Source organism: Vipera ursinii (genome assembly GCF_947247035.1).
Source record: "Vipera ursinii genome assembly, chromosome: 1".
Lineage (NCBI taxonomy): Eukaryota > Metazoa > Chordata > Lepidosauria > Squamata > Viperidae > Vipera > Vipera ursinii.
In genome coordinates this window covers 156,826,704-156,850,062 of record NC_139512.1, presented here as the reverse complement: position 1 = coordinate 156,850,062, position 23,359 = coordinate 156,826,704, and the positions used below count along the sequence as shown (strand labels likewise).

At 39.1% G+C, this 23,359-nt stretch overlaps 1 protein-coding gene across 1 annotated transcript in view; it reads right to left on the bottom strand.

Moving 5' to 3' along the window:
- Nucleotides 1-23,359, bottom strand: part of MYO3B (myosin IIIB) — a gene marked incomplete at both ends in the record, with an annotated part of 400,700 nt that overhangs the window by 234,418 nt on the left and 142,923 nt on the right. Inside the window, 4 exons of the mRNA XM_083368004.1 lie at nucleotides 900-1,045; nucleotides 15,861-15,937; nucleotides 20,286-20,385; nucleotides 20,612-20,716. Coding sequence (XP_083224130.1) covers nucleotides 900-1,045; nucleotides 15,861-15,937; nucleotides 20,286-20,385; nucleotides 20,612-20,716 — 428 coding nt within the window. The remainder of the gene's footprint in view (nucleotides 1-899; nucleotides 1,046-15,860; nucleotides 15,938-20,285; nucleotides 20,386-20,611; nucleotides 20,717-23,359) is intronic.

The window sequence follows — 23,359 nt, the reverse complement described above, 5'->3', positions numbered from 1 at the left end:
AGAGGATAACAGCTCTCTGATCCAGTTGTAAGAAAGAGATAATACTGTGCAGAATGTTGGAAAGCTTCATCTACATATAAATAGACTTAATCAGAAATGCAAATAGCAATTGGGAGAAATGGTAAAAAGTCCCATGATAATTGTGTGATTGTACAGATAAGAAAAGGTCAAATATTCCCATTGTCTAAGGTTTTAATTTTCTAATTGCCCATGGGTATCTTTTCTTCTGAAAGCGGAATACAAAGTGACAGACTATACCAACTGACAATCAGCTCAAAGCAAATGCTTCAGAAAGGCTATTGGTTATAAAAGTCCAGCAATTAATTTATACTTCACAATTGTAATCCCGCATTTTTTTTTTGCTTCCTGCTAGGAGAAGCAGACTAAAAAAAATCTTGTGGAAGAAAGTGTAGGTTCCTTGTAGTTTCAAGTATGCTTAGAAAATAATATCTTATCTTCTGCATGAAAATGAAAGAAACAAGATAGAAACAATAGATGCTGCTGATCCGGCATACTTAACAGCTTCTCTCTGAACCATTCAAACATTCTTCTTTCAGAAAATAGCCCATTAAAACCTTGCGTTTTTAGAGAATAATATGCCCTTTTTGGGAAACAAATTATTTTTGAAATGGAAAGTGGTTTACAAAAGCTAAATAAGCAAATCGTATATTTTTTTTAAAAAAAATAAAACCTCAATAGTAAAAATCCGAATATTCTTTTTCTAAAAAATCTCACTGTTTATAGGCAGACCTCCTCCACAGTAGCATTCATTTCCACATATCTTTCAATTAACGTAATGTAAGATGTAATGATGCACCAAATAGGTATTTTCACTGTTGAATTGCTGTTGTCAGCCTAAGCAAGATTCAGCAAGCTAAGAGAGCCACCTAGCGCCCTACCTTGGGATCTTAAAAAGGGTCTTCACAGGATGCATGTCAAACAAAGGTGGATCTCCATCCCCAAGTTCAATAGCCGTGATCCCAAGAGACCACACATCACAACGGGCATCATATGAATAGTCATATTGTTGTTCACAAGCAATAACCTGTTAGATAAAAGACAATGAACACACCACATTAACCTTTGAGACAGTAATGTCCACATTAAGTACGAATTATACACATACCCACTGCCTTATTACCAGTGTCCATTTGTATATTTCTTATTATAGTTACAACTTAAATGCTCAACTAGCAGCCCTACTATTTAATATTATCCACAGAATGTGGTTCAGGGAATTAAATTCATGATGCTGAACATTACAAGAAATTATAGCAATTGAAATAAGTTCTGTAGTTATTCATTACATTTCCATTTTAACAGGCATTATCTTCTATCCCTATTACTTACATGTATGTAAAGGATAAGGAAAGTGTAGCTTTTCTATAAGTATTTATTATTGATCTATACCAAAATGTGAACTCACGGGTGCTAGTTCTTTAGCTTGTGTTTAGCTGGAGTATTATTATTATTATTATTATTATTATTATTATTATTATTATTATTATTATTATTATTATTATTATTATTTTGAATGTATTAACATCTTAGCTTCAGTAAACTCTTATAATAATTGATTACCAACAAAAGAACAAAAAGACTTGTGGTATCTTGAAGACAAACGCATTTATTACGATGTGAACTTTTGTGAATCATGCTTCATTTCAGCAGTGCTATGGAGAATTAAGCTGAGAAAAATATTTCCATGCTCATAATTGAGAAGGGAAAATAGCATATAGCCCTTATTTTTATATTTTGGCTCTTCTTTCTAATATCAATGAAGTTATTTCAAGAAGTCACAGTACAGATGGAACTCATGTACTACTTAGAGAGTGTTAAGCTGGAATGTCCTGGAAGAAATGACCTTTTGTAACTATGGATGTAGACAGGCAATAAAGTTTTAGTTCTCCCACATGATGTTCTCTGTCAAAAAGGGCACATGGTACAGCATAAAAATGTGGTTTCCAATTCAACATTAGCAAGTGGGATTTACAGTAAAACCAAATCCTACTCAAGCCACTGAGACTTCCTCTTCTTCAGACTATGCTTGGGGGGTGTATGAAAGCCCTAATAAGCAGGCATATACATAGAATGAAGGCTACTGCTAAGCTTGTAAGCCGCCCTGAGTCTTCGGAGAAGAGCGGGATATAAATGGAATTAAAATAAAATAAATAAATAAAATATAGCTCTCCTGTGGTTTTCCACATTTTCTCCCAATAGCCACGCTTCATTTTCTGCCTATAGAGAATGCTATTTCAGGGTTTTCCCCATCCATAAAAAAAAATTGTTAAGTTAAATGTAGTTCTATAAATTTCAAGATTCTTCTTGATATTTCCTTCTTATGACTTGGGGAAACATTTTCTATTACATAAGTCTAATTTATAGACAGAAACGTCAGTTCACTAATAACATGTATGACAGATAAGCACAATGAGAACAATCTATAAGGAAGAGAAAGTGGACAGCAAATCTAATTAACCAAGCCATAAACAAATTAATATATGCACAGCTTAAAAAACTTCCTCTTTTGGGAGAAAAAAAAGAGGGGAAATGGCTAAGTCAGCACTTTGAATTGAAGAGCTGTCTAAACAAACACTCCACAACTTTAGAAAAGGCAATTGTTAATACAGCAGTTATCATCCTGGACATTCCTCAGGAGGAAAGAAAGAAAGAAAGAAAGAAAGAAAGAAAGAAAGAAAGAAAGAAAGAAAGAAAGAAAGAAAGAAAGAAAGAAAGAAAGAAAGAAAGAAAGAAAAATGTACAAAGAGAGAAAATGCTTCCTTAGACTCAGGAGTGGTTGAGATGGGTCTGCTAAGTTGAAAAGTGGGGCTATTTAAGCTTCAGAAGAATCTAGAGGGGTTTTTGTTGTTGTTAAGAAATTATACAAAATTACTAGTCACCTTTCAGACCAACCTTGCCCAACTTTATGCCTTCAATGAATAGTAGGATTATAACTCTTAGGGCCTTTTCCCACTGTTATCTTGAAAGACTTTCCACCCAGCTTTGACCTGAACAGAAATCTACCTCAGTATGACATTTGCTGCCCCCATAGCCAATCTCTATTTTACCTCCACTGCTTGTGGTACAGGTCCTTGCAGCCATGCAACATAAGGCAAGGCAAGGCTAGGATAGGCTAGGATAGGATAAGGCAAGGCAAGGCAAGGCAAGGCAAGTGATGAAGCTGGACAAATGTTATACTCCTTTAGACTGCCTTTGGATGGCTTTTGAATAAGGGAGGAAATGCTAATTTTAGCACTGGCACATTCCAAAGACAACCTGTCTTACTCTGATCTGGGATGAGACAAAGGCAGTGATGGGGATTTGGCACTGAGAATATGTTCTTTGGGGCCATGGTTTTTATTTATTTTCTACATTTCTTAACCCTCAGAGGTGATTAGATGGGTAGAGGTAAATGGGGGAAGGGCCTCACAATTCTGCTTAGGAAAAGCTGGTTTATCTTTACAACAATTTTAATAATCCTAATCTATTAAAACTCTCTACTCTAGTTACAGGAATCAACATTTTACTTTTCAACACCACTTTCAGTACTGTAATATAAAAAAGTCATATAATATCGATGCACGTATGTACACATCTTACAGTACTGTCGTGGCAATGGACTGATGGTTAATGATGAGAGAGAACTGGAAATTAGCATATAGATTGATACAAAAACAAGAAGAGCCTGGTGCCAGGCGGCCCATAATGGAGAGGGTATAAGTACTTTGCATGGTCCGAGTCTCAAGGAGAATAGTTCCAAAGTGCAAAGAGCACACAATGGCACAAATGATCCTTCAAACCTTTTGCAGTGCATCAAATTATAAAGATGTGGATTGGGCTCTAGAAGGCAAAGAATATACATCCCATATTCTGTAGGCCTACAGATATCAAAGATGGAATGCTATGATTGGAGAGCCGGAAGTTTTTTTTTTTCTGTGAGCCACTTAACTGGAAGGAAGCTGGAGTTGTAAAGAGCTATGCATTCTGAGGGAAAGATTTCCGCCTTCATGAGGTTAATAGCCAAGTAGCTGATGAGATATGGCAGCTTACAGGAAAAAAATGAATTGATGTACATTATAATGGGCAATGTATATTATGGAGAAAAATCAATCAATTCTGACAATATTAAATTCTTATATTCACACTAAGAAAAGCAGCACAGCTAGCCAAAATAACTAGATACAGTGCTTTGTCAAAAACTCTTGGTTTCCATCAATTTAATTTCATTTACTCATAGCGCCTAGGGAGTATTCTATATGTTTTCTAAACTATAGTAGGCAAAAATGGAAGCTATTAATAAAAGTTCTAAAAAAAAGACTGTTGACCTGCTAATAAAACTATCTTCGTATTTCTAGTTTGTATGAATTCCAGGGTGCTGTAGAACAGCGCTCTCCAACCTTTCCATCTTTGTGGATGAGCGGGGAAGCGGGGGAGAAGGGATGGTTCTGCGTGAGTGGCTGGAGAGCACACATAGCTCCATTTGCACAAGTAGCAGGCTTGCGGGTCTGCCCTTGTGCAAGTGTAGCTGCACACACATGCACACTCACCCACCCGCTGCACATGCAAATGTAGCTGCACCTACATGCATACTTGCCCACCAATCCCATGCCCCAGTTAAGAATGGACTGTGGCCCAGGAGTGAGCTGTGGCCCAGCAATTGGGGACCCCTGTTGTAGAACGTACTTGAGTGACTGAAGAGGTGCTGCCTTCTGCTTTCCTATAAAAATTCCAGGATGCTTGATATTAAATTTAATATTAAAAGTTGGAGGGAAACTACAATGTGCTTTCTGTTTTGAAACTCTAATTAGAAATAAATTGTTTTTAATATAGGAAGTAAACAGGGGATGGGGGAAATCGCCAAAAGCTGTCTATCCTGGGCTGATCTGAAAATGATATGCAGGATCAAATCTGGTATTTTTTTTTTAATTCCATTTATATCCTGCCCTTCTCCGAAGACTCAGGGCGGCTTACAAGCTTAGCAGTAGCCTTCATTCTATGTATATGCCTGCTTATTAGGGCTTTCACACACCCCCAAGCGGGTGTGTGAATGGACTTAGAGATCACCAGGAAACGTGTAGGCTAGGCTGAGAAATTGAAAAAAGATCCAAAAGAAGCCAATGGCAAAGAAGATATTTACCATTACAACCCTGACATGACAGTGCATTGGCTGAGGATTAAGCTCAGTTCATCGATGTCTTAATTCTTATCTTTGTCCAACATTGAATCACCATTTTATATAGTTTCGCTGTCTGTGACCATTTTCAGATACTAAAATTATTACACCACCCCAGTCCTAATAGAAAAATATAAGAATTATAAATACTAAATACTGGACTAAATACAGGAAATTTCCTTAAATTTGTCGCTCATTTCTAAATAGAAAAGTCAATTACTATCGATGTGTAAATTGCTTGTTTGTGTTTAATGTTTGAAGTTTAGAGCAGCATTTCTTAAAGCTGGCAAATTTTAAGATGTAGGAACTTATTTGTGGAGTTACATGGCTGGCTGGAAAATTCTGGGAGTTGAAGTCCCCACATCTTAAAGTTAGCAAGTTTGAGAAACACCGGTTGAGAGCAGAATTTTTGTGGGCGATATTTAATTATTGTGAGAGGCATAAAAGTCAGCAGAAGGTAGTGGAGGATGAATATTAAAAACAAAAACAAAGTAATAAATATACTTCCTGCCTAGTGTAAAAGTTGTACACATAATCCAGAGTACCAGGCAGATAGTTCTGGGGCAGACTCAGGAGTAGAATATGTAGTCGTGAGACCCTGGGAATCAAACCCCAAAGGCTGTTTAGGAGTTTCAGGATCAAGCGGTACTGATTTAATCCAAGTTTTGAAATGAACGAGAGGGAGAATGCATAACTGGAAACTATAATGATTGTTTAATTGCAGCGAGGTCTCAGTTCGAGTATTCTAAAGCTCCACTTCCAAACTGAATCCAAAACATTGCACAGCCATCAGCAGGCGCTACTGCAAAGTAGTTCTTTCTGAAATGCCACTTGTTCCATAGACGAGGCCATCTCTGGCAGACGAAACTGAAGGTTCCTCATGCAGAAATGGAAAAAAAATCAAGTGGAAAAACTTAAATTGGTTAGGGAGTGGAGGATAAGCTGACCCTGTGCAAAAGAAAGGATTTACTTGAAGCAGAACACGGCTAGACTCTTAGCGATCAACAAAAGGGGCAGAGAAGCTATTAATTTGATTATTTACAATTTATTAAACAAATACCTACAGTACATTCCATCAAAACACGTTAGCAGCCAAACAAGCTTATACGTCAGATCCTTTCCTGAATATATTGTGTCTGCTGGCAGCAGAATAACATAGAGTAAACTAATGTGGTCTGCCTGTTCTTGGCAGAGAATGCCAAATCCTTAGAAAATAGTACCAGAGGAGAGCCATTCCCACCAAACAGTCCTGAAATGGCAGTGTTATTTAGAACCCTTTCGACACAAGTGAGTTAACAACAGATGCAGAGTGCTTTGTTAGCCTTGAATCTATATAGTATACATAGGACCTAGCTCCAAAAGCATTAATGGCTTCTTTGTGGAATTTGTATTCCATTTCTTCATTTAATATTCTGGTTTGCAATCAACTCAGGATAAGAAAAATGTTTTTCTTTTTTTTACAGGATTTAGTTAAGGTGAACCAGTTAAACAGGAACAAATGGTAATTTACCATTGTGGAGGAATAGGAACACTAGGAACCTTAAATAAATGTTATTAGATCTGGCTTGACGAAGAGTTGAAGTGAGCAATTAGATGATAAATTATACTAAGGGAAGCTTCTGGAAGTTGCTAGGACCAAGAAAAGTATTAAAGGTCAAGTAAAGGTTAATATAGTCACTAGGCGCCCCCATGTGGAAGTTATGAAATCAGACTCAGAAGAGCCTGCCAGAAGTTAAGATGTGTGATGAGGTAATTATCTCAAACCAATCAAAACTGCTGATGTAACCTGGTGATATCTGCAAGGTATATAAATCTGTTGTGAGGATGTGCAGGGGGTGCTTGCCTTGTGACTGTAGTAACAAGCATGACTCTTTGCTTCCATACAGAAATGATATTCTAAATATGTTCCCACACAGCTCCATGATTATTGGCTAACTTGAACTAGCTGAAATGAACCACGCAGCCTTGGGCTGGGACAATAGTACTATTGGGTAGAAACACTTACCAAAAGTATTTGTGTATTTGCTTAGACCTTGAAATTAAGTCTAACACATGCTTTAGAAATATCTATCACTTCTGCTAAGCAGGTTTAATCTCCCACCTAATTACACGGCTTTCATAGGTAATCATCTACTACCAGTAAATGACCAGGTTCAGGAAATCTCTGGTATTGTAGGCAAATATTGTACTATAACTATGACAATTAGAAATTTTTGGACCTGATTCCTTCCCTGGATGTATCCAGTGCAGGAATGACTAGCTTTTTATTAGGACGATGAGCTTGTCGATCAGATGGTCGCCAGTTTGGCGGGTCAAATCCCAAGTGCCGCGTAACAGAGTGAGCGCCTGTTACTCGTCCCAGCTTCTGCCAACCTAGCAGTTCAAAAGCACGTAAAAATGCAAGTAGAAAAATAGGCACCACTACGGTGGGAAGGTAACAGCGTTCCGTGCGCCTTTGGCATCTAGTCATGCCGGCCACATGACCACGGAGACGTCCTCGGACAAGCGCTGGCTCTTCGGCTTTGAAACGGAGATGAGCACCGGCCCCTAGAGTTGGAAACGACTAGCACGCATGTGTGGGGGAACCTTTACCTTTACCTTTTTATGTAATATATGTTTAAACTTTGAAGTAACTGATCTGATATATTTTAATAAAGTAAACTTTCAGAAATGCAAAACAGGACAGTTGATTGTGTTTTGCAATTCCCATGACATGGTTAACTGACTGGAGTGAGTTTAGCCTCATGCAAGACTGGATCTGTTGAGGGCTTAATATAATCATATGAGAGATAGCTGATTGAAACCTTTTTGATGGCCCAACAACACATTAATCGTGCCCTACTAGCCCAAGTAAGCATGTTGTAGGAACAGTATATATATGGCAGGCAGAAAGTGAATAAAGATATTTTTCTCCGTATTTCACAATATTAGGATCTGGAGTCATCTGCTGACCCTGAATGCTATTATATCCATGCCCTACTGTAAAATTATTCATCATTATTGTGGGGTATAAGATTAGCATATTTTTCATATTTAATTTCTATAACCACTTTCTCAAAACATCTGCTCCCGATAAAGTTACCTCCCTGAAGTCATGTAAATAAATTGCTTCAAGGCAAAGTGACTCAGAAGTCTCAATTTTACCCAGCACTGCAAAATCAATTGCTTTTCGTTTTCTCTTTTGAAATATCAAACCTCAAACAACATAATATGTATGTGTTCAATCATCTTCAGTCGGCCCCATTATAAAATAAAGTTAAACAACATTATTAATTGGTGGGCTCCTAACATTAATGACACGTGATTCACGCAATGGACACCAAATCATGAATAATATATACTGCTCAAAAAAATAAAGGGAACACTTAAACAACACAGTGTACTGTATTTAATAGTAGGATGTCTTATTTTGTGTTCCCTTTATTTTTTTTTGAGCAGTATAGATCAGAACTACAAAAGAGCTACCCAAGTTTGAACTGTGCTGGATGAGGCCATTGGCTCTACAATGCCAATACAATGTGTTATGTATGATTGATCCCAACCTCTTTCATTACAGAATGGGCATTCAGGGCAACCTTTGTTGAACACTTTTTGTAGGCATAGCTATGAAATTTGAAAGTGTGGGTCAATGGTATGTGGAATGCTAGACTGAAATTCAAGGAAGATAGATTACAGTGGGGCTGTAAAGGTTACAGTACAATGGAGATGGCTGGCAATTTTTCATGGATAGAGGTGACATTTAAAAAAATATATGTTGAGGCTGCCAGTAATGAATGGTCCAGATTCATTGAGTCTGACCCAATGTAAGATGATAAAGAGGACTGAAGAGAACTAAGATCAAGTCCATACTCAAGCTTAGAAAATTTGAGCCAGTCGCTCTCTATCAGCACTCTAAAGTAGCAGATTGAGTCTATGAGCAAGAGCTGGAGACCAAACGCTGCTGGCAATGTTGGTGAGCCTTGATTCAAATTCCAAAATATCTGGAGCAAAATAGAATAGAGCTGGAAGGGACCTTGGAGGTCTTCTAGCCCAGCCCCCTGCTCAAGCAGGAGAACATAATACCATCTCAGACAAGTGACTGTTCAGCCTCTTCTTAAAAACCTCCAGAGATGGAGCACCCACGATTTCTGAAGGCAAAGCTGTTCCACTGGTTGGTTGTCCTCACTGTCAGGAAGTTTCTCCTTAATTCTAGGTTGCTTCTCTCTTTGATCAGTTTCCAACCATTGTTTCTTGTCTTGCCCTCTGGTGCTTTGGAGAATAGTTTGATTCCCTCTTCTTTGTGGCAGCCTCTCAAATACTGGAATGCTGCTATCATGTCACCCCTATTTCTTCTTTTCTTTAGATTAGCCAAACCCAAGTCCTGTAGCCGTTCTTTGTATGTTTTAGTCTCCAGGCCTTTAATTATCTTAGTTGTTCTTCTCTGAATTTTTTTCAAACTCTCAACATCTTTTTTGTGATATGGTGACCAAAATTGACTGCAGTATTCCAGATGTGGTCTTACTAGGGTTGTATAAAGCGGTACTAATAGTTCACATGATCTTGATTCTATGCCTCTGTTTATACAACCCAGGATTGTATTGGCTTTTTTGGCTGCTGCTGCACACTGCTGGCTCATAGCCAAATGATCGTCCGCTAGGACTCCAAGGTCCCTCTCACAGTTACTGTTTTTAAACCAGGTCTCGCCTAATCTGTACTTGTGCCTTTGATTTTTCCTGCCTAAAGCTTTGCTTTTCTCCACATTTAAACTCATTTTGTTGGATAGAGCCCATTGTTCAAGTTTGTCAAGATCTTTTTGAATCCTGAGTTTGTCTTCTGGGATGTTGGCTACTCCTGCCAGTTTGATTTCATCTGCAAATTTGATGGGTTCCTTTTCAATTCCCTCATCTAAGTCATTGATGAAGATATTGAAGAGTACTGAGCTTTGTGGTACCCCACTGCTTACTTCTCTCCATGTGAATGTAGTGCCATTGAGGACTACTCATTGAGTACAGTTTGCCAGCCAGCTACAGATCCATTTGGTGATGATGTTGTCTATTCCACCTTTTTCTAGCTTACCAAGGAGTAGGTTGTGGTCTACTTTATCAAATGTCTTACTGAAATCTAATTATACTACTTCCACAGCATTTCACTCCTCTACTAGTTTAGTCACTTTATCAAAGAATGAAATAAGATTTGTTTGGCATAATCTGTTTTTTAACAAACCCATGCTGGCTGCTAGTTATAAATTTGTTTGCTTCTAGTTGTTCGCCAATCTGCTTTTTGATTATCTTTTCTAGGATCTTCCCAGGTATTGATATTAAACTGATTGGTCTGTAGTTTCCTGGATCCATTTTTTCCCATTCTTGAGGATGGGAACCACATCAGCCCTTTTCCAATCTTCAGGTACTTCCCCAGTGCTCCAGGATTTTTGAAAGATGTGGTGCAATGGTTCTGAGATAACATCTGCTAGCTCCTTCAGAATTCTGGGATGTAATCTGTTGGGTATGGTAATTTATATTTGTCAAGGTTGGATTTATATTCGTCAAGGTCAGTTAGGTTCAAGCACCACTTGAACATCATCAGTCAATTGTAAAAGGCAGCTTTAATTGAAATGTCTTACACCTCACAACAATACATTTAATATGAAGTGCAATATTAGGAGCAGCCCAATGGTGAATAGAATGTGAAGGATATGTTTATATAATGTATGTTTTTACCTTTGATTTTTACTTGTGTGTAGTGTGCACTGTGGACAGCACTTAATTTGTTGTGAGATACACAATAACAATAAAGATATTGTGTCTGGCTGTGCAACCAGCAAGAATAAGAATATGAATACATCAAAAGAGAGACAAAACTGCTAAGGACAAAATTGAACAGTGGAAATTATCCATTAAAGTTATCAATACTTGGGCTGTACCTGTGATAGAATACATTGCTAGAGTCCAGTATTAACTGGACAAAACTGAACAGGAAGTTGGACCATTCATGCCTATTCACTATACATTATATTCCCATAGTGATATTGATAGAAATCCCTATACTGTAGAAAGGAAGCAGAGGTTTACTGTTGAAAAAAAAAAGAAGAAGCATGCACTGGCTGAGTAAAAAACAGTCAACAACAAGCATTGGTGCAAGTTAAAAATAGGATTTTACTGAATGTAAAAAAAAACAGAATATGAATATCAAAATAATGTAATAAAACCACAAATAGAATGCTGGCAAGAAAAAGAATTACATGATCAATTTCTACAAAAGATTGAGGGGAAATGGATAAAGATAAAAAACCTAACAATGGCTTATGTTCCAATTATAATTAAAAGAAGAAACTGAAGGCTTGATTTTGGCTGCTCAAGAGCAAGCTAACAAACAAAGCAATCAAGGTCAGATGATTCAAAGGGCAGATTGTACAAAGAAGCAGAGGAAACAGTAGATCATACATGATTATAAACAATGACATAACACAATGACCAAAATGATTCACTGGAACATCTGTAAAAATTATCATGTGAGCAGGAATGAAAAATTAGTGGGAACATAGAATTGAAAAAGTAGTAAAAAATGAGCAGGTTAAAATATTGTGGGATTTCTGAATACAATCTGATACTTCTTGTCTCGTAACACACCAGATTTAACTGTGGCTGGAAAAAAAATAAAGTGATAAATAATGTGGGAATACCAGGGGATAGTAGAATAGAAGAATTGGAGTAGATCATGAAGTGTCAATATCTGAAGAGTGAAGTTGAAAATTTATGGCATAGATGGACCATAATGGCCTCAGTAGTTATCATCACACTGGGTGCCATACCAAAAAAATCTTGGACAGCGCTTAGAAAATCTGCACATTGATAAAATTTCCATCTGTCAATTACAAAAGGCCATACTGCTTGGATTGCACATATACTATGCCAATATGATGACATCCTATCAGGGATAGGCAACCTTGGCTCTTTTATGACTCGTGGACTTCAACTCCCAGAATTATGGGAGTTCTAGGAGCTATGCTGGCTCAAGAATTCTGGGAGTTGAAGTCCACGAGTCATAAAAGAGCCAAGGTTGCCTACCCCTGTTCTAGGTTCTTAGGAAGAACTCAGCGTGGATGAAAGCTAACCCTAGCTAAAGTATTGTAAGCTATCATTTCACATTGTTGGGTACATAATAATAAATCACACAAGTCTCCTGATTCTTCTTTGTAACTTGCCACTATAGGACACATACTTATTGGCATTATGAAAGATGTTTTTTCAATTTTCATTATTAATGAAAGAGCCTTGGTGGAGCAGTGGGCTAATGCCTCCTTAAGTAACACCAGCTGCCTGCAATTAGTGCAGGTTCGCATCCCACCAGGCTCAAGGTTGACTCAGCCTTCCATCCTTCCGAGGTAGGTAAAATGAGGACCCAGATTGTTGGGGGCAATAAGCTGACTTTGTAATAATGCCACTTGGGGGGGGGAAAGCCCTAATAAGCAGGCATATACATAGAATGAAGGCTATTGCTAAGCACATTGGTTTGTGCTCAAATTGTAAGCCGCCCTGAGTCTTCGGAGAAGGGTGGGATATAAATGGGATTAAAATAAATAAAAATAAAAATAAAAAAATAATCTCTGAAGTTTGCTGATAACTGAGGCCAAGTTAACTCTATCTGAGATGCCCTTCTGAAGCTGGCAAAGACCATTTTATTCAGGTAGAGGGGTTTTTTTTTCCATTATGAGCTGATTTAACCTGCACATGCTGTTTCTTTCTTTCTTTTTAATTAAGTTGTGCTATCTTTATTTTCATGTTTTAATATTGTTCTGTATTTTAACTATCTTTTATACTGTATACTTATTTATTTGAATGCTATTGTTCATGGAAAGGCCATACAGCATATAAAAATAAATTAACTACATTTATTCCCATATTTTGCATTTTTCCTAAACCTACTTAGAAACTTAAAGCACTTAAATAATATGTAATAGAAATATTCATATATTTGAGAATACTTCAGCAATGATTCTTAACTGCTTAGGCAGCACAGTTCCTAAGTTATGTAGTGCTAGTACTACAATTTAATATAATTGCATTTGAAAAAAAGCTTATTAAAAATGTATCCTGTATCAATAAGCATGTACTGTATATAAACACACACATAAAGTCACACACCCATCCTTTTTTTCATTGCTGTAACCTCTAGTCTTGACCCACTAAAATTTGGCCACAACTATAAAAATATAGTTATATCAAAAGAGCTCTCAAATGCTTTTGAGACATTGAAAACTTTACACTTTATTCTACATCCTGATTTTTCTCTAAATAATATCAGTGTTTCTCACCTTTGGCTACTTTTAAGACATGTGGACTTCAACTCCCAGAATTCCTCAGCCAACATGTTTTAAAGTCTCCAAGGTTGAGAAACACTGATGTTATTTTCCTGTAAATGAACAGACTCTACCTCTCATTTAAATGGCATTGCAGCATAGAATAAAATAACCATCCCAGTAAGAGAACAAATGTTACCTAAATAGGGAGTAAAGAAATCTAAAGCTACTAACTTAGGGCTGACCTTCAGCCCCATGTTCAGGGCCACTGAGCAGTGAATAAGAGATGCTGAGGGGGAAAGGCAGCACTGTGTGGAGCAGGCATTTTTCCCCCCAAATAAATCCTGTGCAATGTTTATTGCCAAATCATTTTAAATACTAAGAGTGAACTTCCTATTTGCAATTTCATAGTTCTGTCATTTCTGTCAAGAGCTAGCTTTTCTTATTCAAACATACTTTAACACACCTTAATTAAAGGTGCTTAATGAATAGAAGTATGTGAAATATACATCTTATATTTCATGTTATCATTTAGAGAGCACAAATGGAAATCTGTTATAATTACAATCCGTTGGCTTTTATAGCAGGACTCTCAGCTCACTAAAAATCATACCACAAGGGGCTTTGTAGTTGTTCTTCTTAGCATTCGTCTTGATACTTTGCAGGGCCTGCTTGTTCTGCACTGCACCTGCCTAATTTTTACAGCAAAACGTACCAATGCATGATGCAGCAAGGTTAGGGGAGAGGTTGTTTCTCGCTTGTCCCAGAGCCTGATGATGATTAGGGCTGAAAGAAAGTGACTGGCCCAAGGTCACCCAGATGGCTTCTGTGCCTAAAGAAAGACTAGAAACTAGGTCTCCCCACATGTAATTCAGCTCGTTGTCTCCAACACAGGCTAGCTCTCCAATTTTGTTTCTCTTCAGTAGAGACACTTTTGTTTTAAAGGGATATTACAGGACAATCTGTTTACAGGACAATCTGCAGAGGAGGACAACTTTCTGGTGGTTGGAAACTCATCTACCACTCCTTGGGTAGTTGCAGAGAGCAAGCGATGGCAGGATTTTTGGGTTGGGGTGGGGTTGGAGGTATGTGAGAAGTATGCTTTCTTTCTTTTTTTCCTACTGATGATCCTATTTTAGAGTTTACACTGCCCCCGCATCCAAACAATACCACTGCTTCTCAGTACTGTGATCTGGAGGCTGGACCCAACAAGGGTTCAAGTCATATGCAATCCAGAGCCTTGATTGTCCAATTTCCAGTAAATTATTTAGTGCTTTACAGACCCACAGATTTGTTGTTTTTATGAAGAAAAGATTACAGATCCCTGTTTAAAATACGATTTTTAATGACCAAGCAAAAGACTTTCTGCAGTTATTAGGGGGCATTCCTCAACCTTCCCTTCTATTTCTAGACAAAAAGCAGGCTCAAATAATAAAACAGGTTTAGTAACTGAGGAGGCTAAGTGGATGTAAATCTCCACTCAGCCATTTTTCTCCCTAGGATAAAACAAGCATCAGTCCTGGGGTGGGAAAAATACCACATATCCTGTCAGTTGTGTTTTACAAGTTTGAACTGAAAAGTGTGGTAAATCAAGCATTGGGAAAAGAATTTCACAAGCTGAATCATTAATAAGCAGGATTAATAACACATGAGATCCTCAAAAGCGTTGCAGGGTTTCTTCATGTCATAGCAAGACTCTGTTCATTTTTTAAGTACTCTTCAGACCTTTCCTTCACAAATCAACTATTCTCTCCACTCCACCTTTCCAACTTCTACTTTTCTTTTTTCTATCTGATATTTATTCGACTTCTACCAAATACATTCGGTATGCCTCTCTAAGCTCTGCCCTCTTAGGCCTACCTATTTTTAAATGTGAAAGTCTGCCCTCACTTTTCTTTATCAATAGTTCTGCTATGGCTATCACCACCTTTGAAAGTCTAATTTCATTATTAAATGAAGAGAAAGTAGAAAAATGATAACATACAACATGTTCCTCAGTCTGAACAACATAAAGTATATTTAAAAACTGAATTAAATCACTATAGATTATAGGCAGCCATACGTTAGTTCTATCTATCTATCTATCTATCTATCTATCTATCTATCTATCTATCTATCTATCTATCTACAAACAAACTAGTTTCACTTCAAAACCACAATCCTGCAAACAGCGAGATTTATTCCATATCCATTTTTGGTACAGTTTATTGAGGTAAGTCCTAAATTTTTATTTCTCTTGGTTATAATGCTAATCATCAAAGGATTTAGAACAGGTAATCTGGGGGTTGAAATCCACAGATCTTAAGGTTGCCAATTTTCTAAAAAAAACACTGATTTAGAGAATTAGGTCAGTACATCTAGCAAAAAAAATAAGATATGCAACACACGCAGCACATTATAGCTGTAACTTACCTCAGGAGCCATCCAAAATGGTGTCCCAACTGAAGTATTTCTCCTCAGCCTGGTACTGGTGAGCTGTGCAGAAACACCTGTAATAAGAAAAGACATTCTGAACATTTGCTGGCTAGCTCATTTACCTTTCCATACAATGCCTGAGAGAAAAATCGATGTCAATAGATTTGCATGTTTTCCTACTAAGTGGGGGAGAATTTGCAAGCGAGGCAAGTTTAACTTAAATGTTTTTGGAGCTGGCCTGCTGCTACATAGTTTAAGAATTACTTAAGGCAGAAGAAGTGGCTACAATTATGGGAGGAAATAAGGGCAAAACAAAGAAAGAAAAAAATTGTGTGGAACACAGCCATTTTTTTAAATCACTAAAGCTGTGCACGAAACTTTCATAACAGATTCTGCAGCCTGAACAGTTTAAAAGAATCGCATGTAGCTCCAGAGAATCCTTAAGGAACCCAATCGAAGTTCTTGTTGCAGCCCTCTTATTATTCTGTTCACTTCCTGCACTTTGGACATTTGATATCAGCAGAGTACAGGTAATCCTCAACTTACAACAGTTCATTTAGTGATGGTTCAAAGTTACAATGGCACTGGGAAAAGTAACCTCTGACCGTTTTTCACACTTATGACTGTTGCAGCATCCCTACGGTCATATGATCAAAATTCAGATGCTTGGCAACTGATTCATATTTATGATGGCTGCAGTGTCCCAGGGTCATGTGATCACCTTTTGAAATCTTCTGACAAGTGAAGTCAATGGGGAAGCCAGATTCACTTACCAACAACAAGAAGTTAGTTGTTGCTAATTCAACAACTGCAATGATTCACTTAACAACAGGGGCAAGAAAGGTCATAAAATGGGGCAGTTAACAAATGTCTCACTTAGCAACAGAAATTTTGCACTCCACTGTGGTCGTAAGTCAAGAACTACCTGTATTGCAATTGTGGAGGTCACAGTCTTCCCCAGGAAATTGGAGAAGGTCTACAGATTCATCCATTAAAAAGCAATAATTGAGAGAATGTAGGTGATGTGGCAATTATTTATAGAATGGTTATTTGAAGGTTTATATTTTCTGTAATTCTCACACATCTTCCACGTGAAGATTCTGCAATAGTTCAAAAGCAACCCCAGGCTCCTGTGATCCTGTGACATTGACTCAGTTCAGTAGCTGAGCCAAATTTATTTCTGGCTCAGCTTCAGTGAAGCCCAAATTGGGGTGGTGGTGGTGGGGAACCCACATCAGCATATTCTTTTCTTTGTGAAATAAATCCCTGCAGACCTTGTACTTGGTTAGCAGCTCTATTGAAGTTCTTGCTCACTTCTTCTCCAGGCTCCTGAGTTTCAGCCTTTCTACAAGGCTGCCTTGATCTAGCCAAGAGTTATTCACTTGCCTTACCCTCTTCTCTTAGGCAAAGATTTGCTGCAGGCTGCTTGGATTTTTAAATCTTTTTTCTTTCTCTTTTGTTTGAAGTTGGGGATGAGACGACCCGGTTACTGCAGTGAATTAGATAACAGCGGGATTGCGCAAATGTCCTTGCAATGCATCCAAGTCCTTGTAGCCTAAAAAGTAGCCTAAAAAAAGTTAGACTTCTCTCTTCCATTTAAGCTCCTCATGCAGGAACAACCTAGTGCTTAGCTACAAAACTGATGACATATTGTGTCTCCTTAACAACTTTCAAAGGAATCTTCATTACAAGAGGAACGATGGCTTGATATTGATAATCAGGCAGCTTCATCCTAATTTTACTGAAAAGGTGTGTCTTTCCTTTCCTTTTAGTACTTTGGTCACCACAATATAAAAAAAGATGTTGAGAATCTGGAAAGAGTACAGAGAGGAGCGGTAAAGATGATTGGGGGGTGGGGTGGGTGGTCTGAAGACTAAAACATATGAAGAACAGTTGCAGGAATTGCATATGTCCAGTTTAATGAAAAGAAGAACTAGGGGTAACATGATAGCAATGTTCCAATATTTGAAAGGGCTGCCTTAAAGAAGAGGGGGGTCAACCTATTTTCCAAAGCACCTGAAGGCAAGACAAGAAGCAATGGATAGAACAAAGAGAGAAGCAACCTAGAACTAAGGAGAAATTTCCTGACAGTTAGAACAATCAACCAGTGGAACAATTTGTCTTTAGAAGTTGTGGGTGCCCCAACTGGAGGCTTTTAAGAAGGGGCTGGACAACCATTTGTCTAAAATGGCATAGTGCAGTGATGGTGAACCTTTTAGAGACTGAGTGTCCAAACTGCAACCCAAAACCCACTTATGTATTGTCGGGTGCTGGGTGGGCATGGCCCATTGGGTGGGTGTGGCCATTTGGGTGGGCGTGGCTGTAGTGGTAACTGCAGATTGGGTGGGACTAAAAAGTTCAATCAATCAATTCCAAATTTGCGAGATCTTTTTCTTCCCCGCGAGAAGTTGAAATTGATTGAACCTTTTTTTTTTGCGTATGGCGGTGGAAGCCTAAAGCGAAAAGGTTTTATAAAACCCAGCTGGAGGCCTAGGACTGGGCCGACGGCGTGCGTGCCCACAGAGAGGGCTCTGCATGCCACCCATGGCACGCATGCCATAAGGTTCGCCACCACGGGTATAGTATTTGAGTAGGGGTTGGACTAGAAGACCTCCAAGATCCCTTCCAACTCTGTTATTCTGTTATTTTTTTGTGTGTAAATTGAAGGGGATTTTTTTGGGGGGGGGAAATTATCCACTGTGTGTACCATAGTTGTCTTACTAGTAGATACTGTTGATTGGATACTGTTTTTGACAGATTCCTACTGATCAGTTGAAGGAGAGGAATGATTGGCTTGCTGGTTTATCACCATTCCAAGGTCAGTAGGAATGAAGATGATTGGCAGATCAATTTAAAATTCTACTGGAGGAATTTGAAAGTGATTTTCTCTCATTTACCCTTGGTTAGTTGGTTTTTTAAATGGCTATGTGCTCTGCTTTGTACTAATAAAGTTCATATTACATGTTCCAAACATTTCTGTAAGGCTATAGGTACTGTACATGAGGTAAAAAAAACACCCTCAGACTTAAACTACTTTTCAACAGTTTTGAAAGAGGGCACTAGAAGCTATCAGAATTTTCAGCAAACTACAAATCCCCACATTCTCTGACAAAAACTGATAAGAAGAAAATAGATTGTATCAGTTTTGCTCTGTCTATACACCCCACACATACACAGTGAAATCTAAAAGACCGCTTGTTTTCGATGTGGACTTAACTGATAGTGTTAATAAAGTTGTACAATGAATATTGCATTTAATTCCAATTTCAGCGCTTGTTTTGCAAAGTACACAAATTTCATTTTAGGAAAGTAAGTGACTATTCGTGCTATAGAAGTGCTATAAATATATACCATATATATACACATGCACACCAGGCAGTAACTCCTTCCAACCCCATGACACCTCCTCGCTCTAAATGAAGTACAGTTAATTTCACAAATACCTTCCCACGCTTGCTTCATTTTGATCTGTGGGAATGCAACAAGGCAATTATGTGCAAAACACAGGAAAAACTTACTATAGTAATGTTATTCTCTTTCCAGCCTCTTTTTTTTTCAGACCAGCATTGTTTGTTTTGGCATTAATGCCTATTTCCTGCAGGACTTTCCACCAGCTAGTGTTAATTATTACCCTAGGAAGGTGGCTTCAGATGAATAGTGAGTGATTTCTACCCTTTACCATTTGCTGTGGTAAGTTAGTAATTAAGCTGTTGCTTTAGTCCAAATGCTTGTCCAAGCTTTACTTAAAAATGGGTACTCCTGCTGCAGTACACATTGGTAATGAATTACTGGCCTCCAGGTCACAAGTGGCATCTGCTCTTGAGTTCATTTGGTTTTGTGGTACCAGCGAATTGGTAAGCCATGATGGATGGTGATGGTGAAAATTTATTCCAATTGCAGGCTAACCTTCTCAAGTGAATTCACTAAGTTTAGCCTAACTTCTTCCCAAGTGACACTGTAAGAAGATGATAGCCTTATTTTTGTTACAGTGATATTGGTTTTAAGCTGTGATTCTTTTTTCAATTATTATTATTTGACTTTATCTATAAAAAAAATTCAGCAAATTTTCTTGGAAATAAGGTCACCAGCTTCTTTCATCTGGCTTTATATAATGGCTTTTCAGTTTTAATCACACTCAAATTTAACTGCTGTACTTGCAAATTCAAATGAAATGTTAGTTTTTGGGCTCAGAGTACCATTTTAGTTTTCAACTAAGAGGGAATAAATGTGATGAAGGCTAATTGAGAGCAACATCCTTTTTTCATATGCACAAAAGAATATTTATACCCTGAACTAGGGGGCGGGAAGGAAGGAAGGAAGGAAGGAAGGAAGGAAGGAAGGCAGGCAGGCAGGCAGGAAGGAAGGAAGGAAGGAAGGAAGGAAGGAAGGAAGGAAGGAAGGAAGGAAGGAAGGATAGATTACCAAAGTCAACAAGCTTGACTCCTCCTTCCATTGTCAGCAGAATGTTGTTCCCCTTGACATCACGATGAATGATGCGATTGTTGTGCAAATGTTGAAGACCCTAAGTGTTCGCAATGAGAAAAAAAGAGAGAGAAAAAAACGGATCTTACTCATATATAATGTAACTAACAGGAAAAGAATCTGAACCTCAGTTCACTATATCACAGCCTCAATACAAATCCCTGCTGCAATAAGCAGACACCATTTTTTCCTTTTTCCTGTAAAGTGTATCAGAATGGCTAAATTGCACCCTATTTTATCATTAGAAGCAAAATGGGTATCCTTACCAAAAGGGCACCTCTTAAAATGTATGAGATTATTCCTTCATCCAACTTTTGGCCATTCTTCAGTAGGCCTTTGACAAGTTCTGTGACAGAGCCTCCATTACACAGCTGTTAAGGGAACAGGAGAGGAAAAAGGGAAATGAAACAAGGCATTCATTACTCAACAAGCATAATCCCTATAAATCTGCAACTACTTGCACAGAAAACACCATAAAGAAAATCAAGTCATTACAAATGTTCCCAGCAGCTGTTTCCAAATAATAGCCATGATATGCACACTTTTGGATTTCCAACATGACATCTTTATTGTGAAGGCATATTAATGTGCTAGTTACATTTTCTTGCATGGACAAGAAGGAACATTAAACCTGTGTTTACCTTCAGGCAGGTTTTCTCCAAACAGGTGGCTTCAACATGTATTAGTTATATTAGACTACAATTCCCACTATTCTACTGAAAGCTAGGGAGGCTGTGCCAGTGACCGGAGAAGGCAGTTCTAGGCCTCGCCCAGTCATCACAATTCAAGAGTGACTCTTAGTGCAGACGCTCCAATAAGCAATGATAAGGATATAAGGCAGTTAGTAGAATTTTCTTTTAAAGTTTTCTACCTAAATATATTCCTACTGATATTTCAAAAACCAATTTTTTTTTCTTTTCCAATCGTTTGCAGTTATCTTGGATTAGTGGATATTGTTGTGATCTGCTGACAGGCCTGAATCTAAAATAAAAGAAGTAAAAACATTGACAATTTAAAAAAATCTGGGAAACACAGGACTATAATAGACCAACCCCAGCAAGTTCAGTATTGTCTACCCTAACTCCTATGGCTGTAAAGGCCACAAGCAAAGATTTTTCCTAGTTTTCTTCTATTTACATGAGGGTGTGGTGGTTAGGATGCAGTATTGCAGGCTGACTCATCCCACAGCCTGGAGTTTAATCGTGACGGGGCTCACAGTGTTCTGTACCAGCCTGCTACCGGCCCTGCAGAAAAGGCAGGGACAACCCCTTTTACAAGAAGGCAAGAGGCTGGAATTAAGCCTGCCAAATTTATTGATACAAAAACAAACAAGACACGAACCAAGAAACAGGAGCTTTTCAAGCGGTTGCCTTCAGCAAACCAGCCCTCCCACGCATTCCCCTTTTATACAGTTTAGGGTGTGGCTTCTCTCTGCCTCCTTCCAAGGTGCCCCATTGCCTTCCTCTGTTTACTCCTGATTGACTGCCTCCTGCGTCGGGGGTCTTTGAACAGCGCCAGCTGCGGGTCATCTTCATCCAAGCTGTCAGGCTCACACAGCTGGGTCTCCGTCGTGACCAGGTAGGAGGGGCCTGGCTGAGGGCTTTCATCAGCAAGCTCTTCAACACCCCCCTCCTCCTCCTCTGAGTCATCCGACCCAACTGCCGAACCCACAGGCTGACCCTGAATCACAACACACAGTTGACTCAACCTTCCATCCTTCTGAGGTCAGTAAAATGAGAACCCAGATTGTTGGGAGCAATATGCAGACTCTATAAACCACTTAGAGAGGACTATATCAGTGGTGGCGAACCTATGGCACGCATGCCAGAGGCGGTACTCAGAGCCCTCTCTGTGGGCATGCTCACCATGCCCCAGAGATGGCAACCCTCCCTCTTCAAGCAGCCGCCCACTAACTCACTGAAGTCCCACGTGGCCAGATGCATCCCGGCATGGCTGGTTTCCCTCCCCCCTCATCCCATCCCTCCTGGCCTCGCATGCTCTCCTTTTCCTGGGCAAAACCCACTGCATCACCTCCTCAGCTGTCAGCTGGCCATCCAGCTCAGAGGCGGCTTCTCTGAACTGCCGATGGCAGGCTGCAGAGCCCCAAAGTGCGCCAGTTGAGGGGCCGGCAGGCTGTGGCTGCTGACGGACACCCTTGGCCCCCGTGTGCTCACTGGCCTCTGTGTGGGGGGGCTGATGGTGTCAGGCAGCAGCCGCCCTGGCCCTTGCCTTGCCTTGCCCCATGGCTATGGCACCCCCACCCTCATACTTCACCCCGCAGTATGAGCCTCCTGCCTCCTGCCCCACCTGCCAGAGACCCCCCAGATCTCCTCCACCCCTGCCCACCCCCCATAGGCATCCCTCTCCACGAGCAACATTGATGTGACCACACCCACCTTGGCCACAGCCACCCAATCTGACATGACCACCATAGCCACGCTTACCCAGTAGGCCACACCCACCTGGCACCTTGCGATAGATAAGTGCGTTTTGGGTTGCAGTTTGGGCACTCGGTCTCTAAAAGGTTCGCCATCACTGGACTATACTGTAAAACACTATGAAGTGATATAGAAGTGCTATTACTATTGCTATTACTACTTTCACTTTGCTGGAGACATTAAAAGATATTAAAAATGGTTTTTTTAATAGTTCTTTATTTTCAGTGCCTTAAAAACTCAGATCTGTACAATCACAATAGCCAGCAATGTCTTTATGAACCTGTTTTTGCAAAACTCTTTTGATGCAAAGGAAAATGTAGGGGCTCTCTCTTTTTCTGTTCTATACATGATGCATTTGATAGCTGGGAATCAGCAAATTACAGTCATTTGAAATGTTTGCTCTATCAGTGCTGCTGTTAGCAGGCAGTATAAGATAGACAACAGACATATCTCTTTATGCTCAGCCTTGATGTCTGTTCTGCCAACAGCTAAAAAAAAACTTTCCAATGTAGAAAAGCACAGCCTTTTGTAAACACGTTCTCATTACTTGCATGCCATGTATTTAAAGGAGGAAAA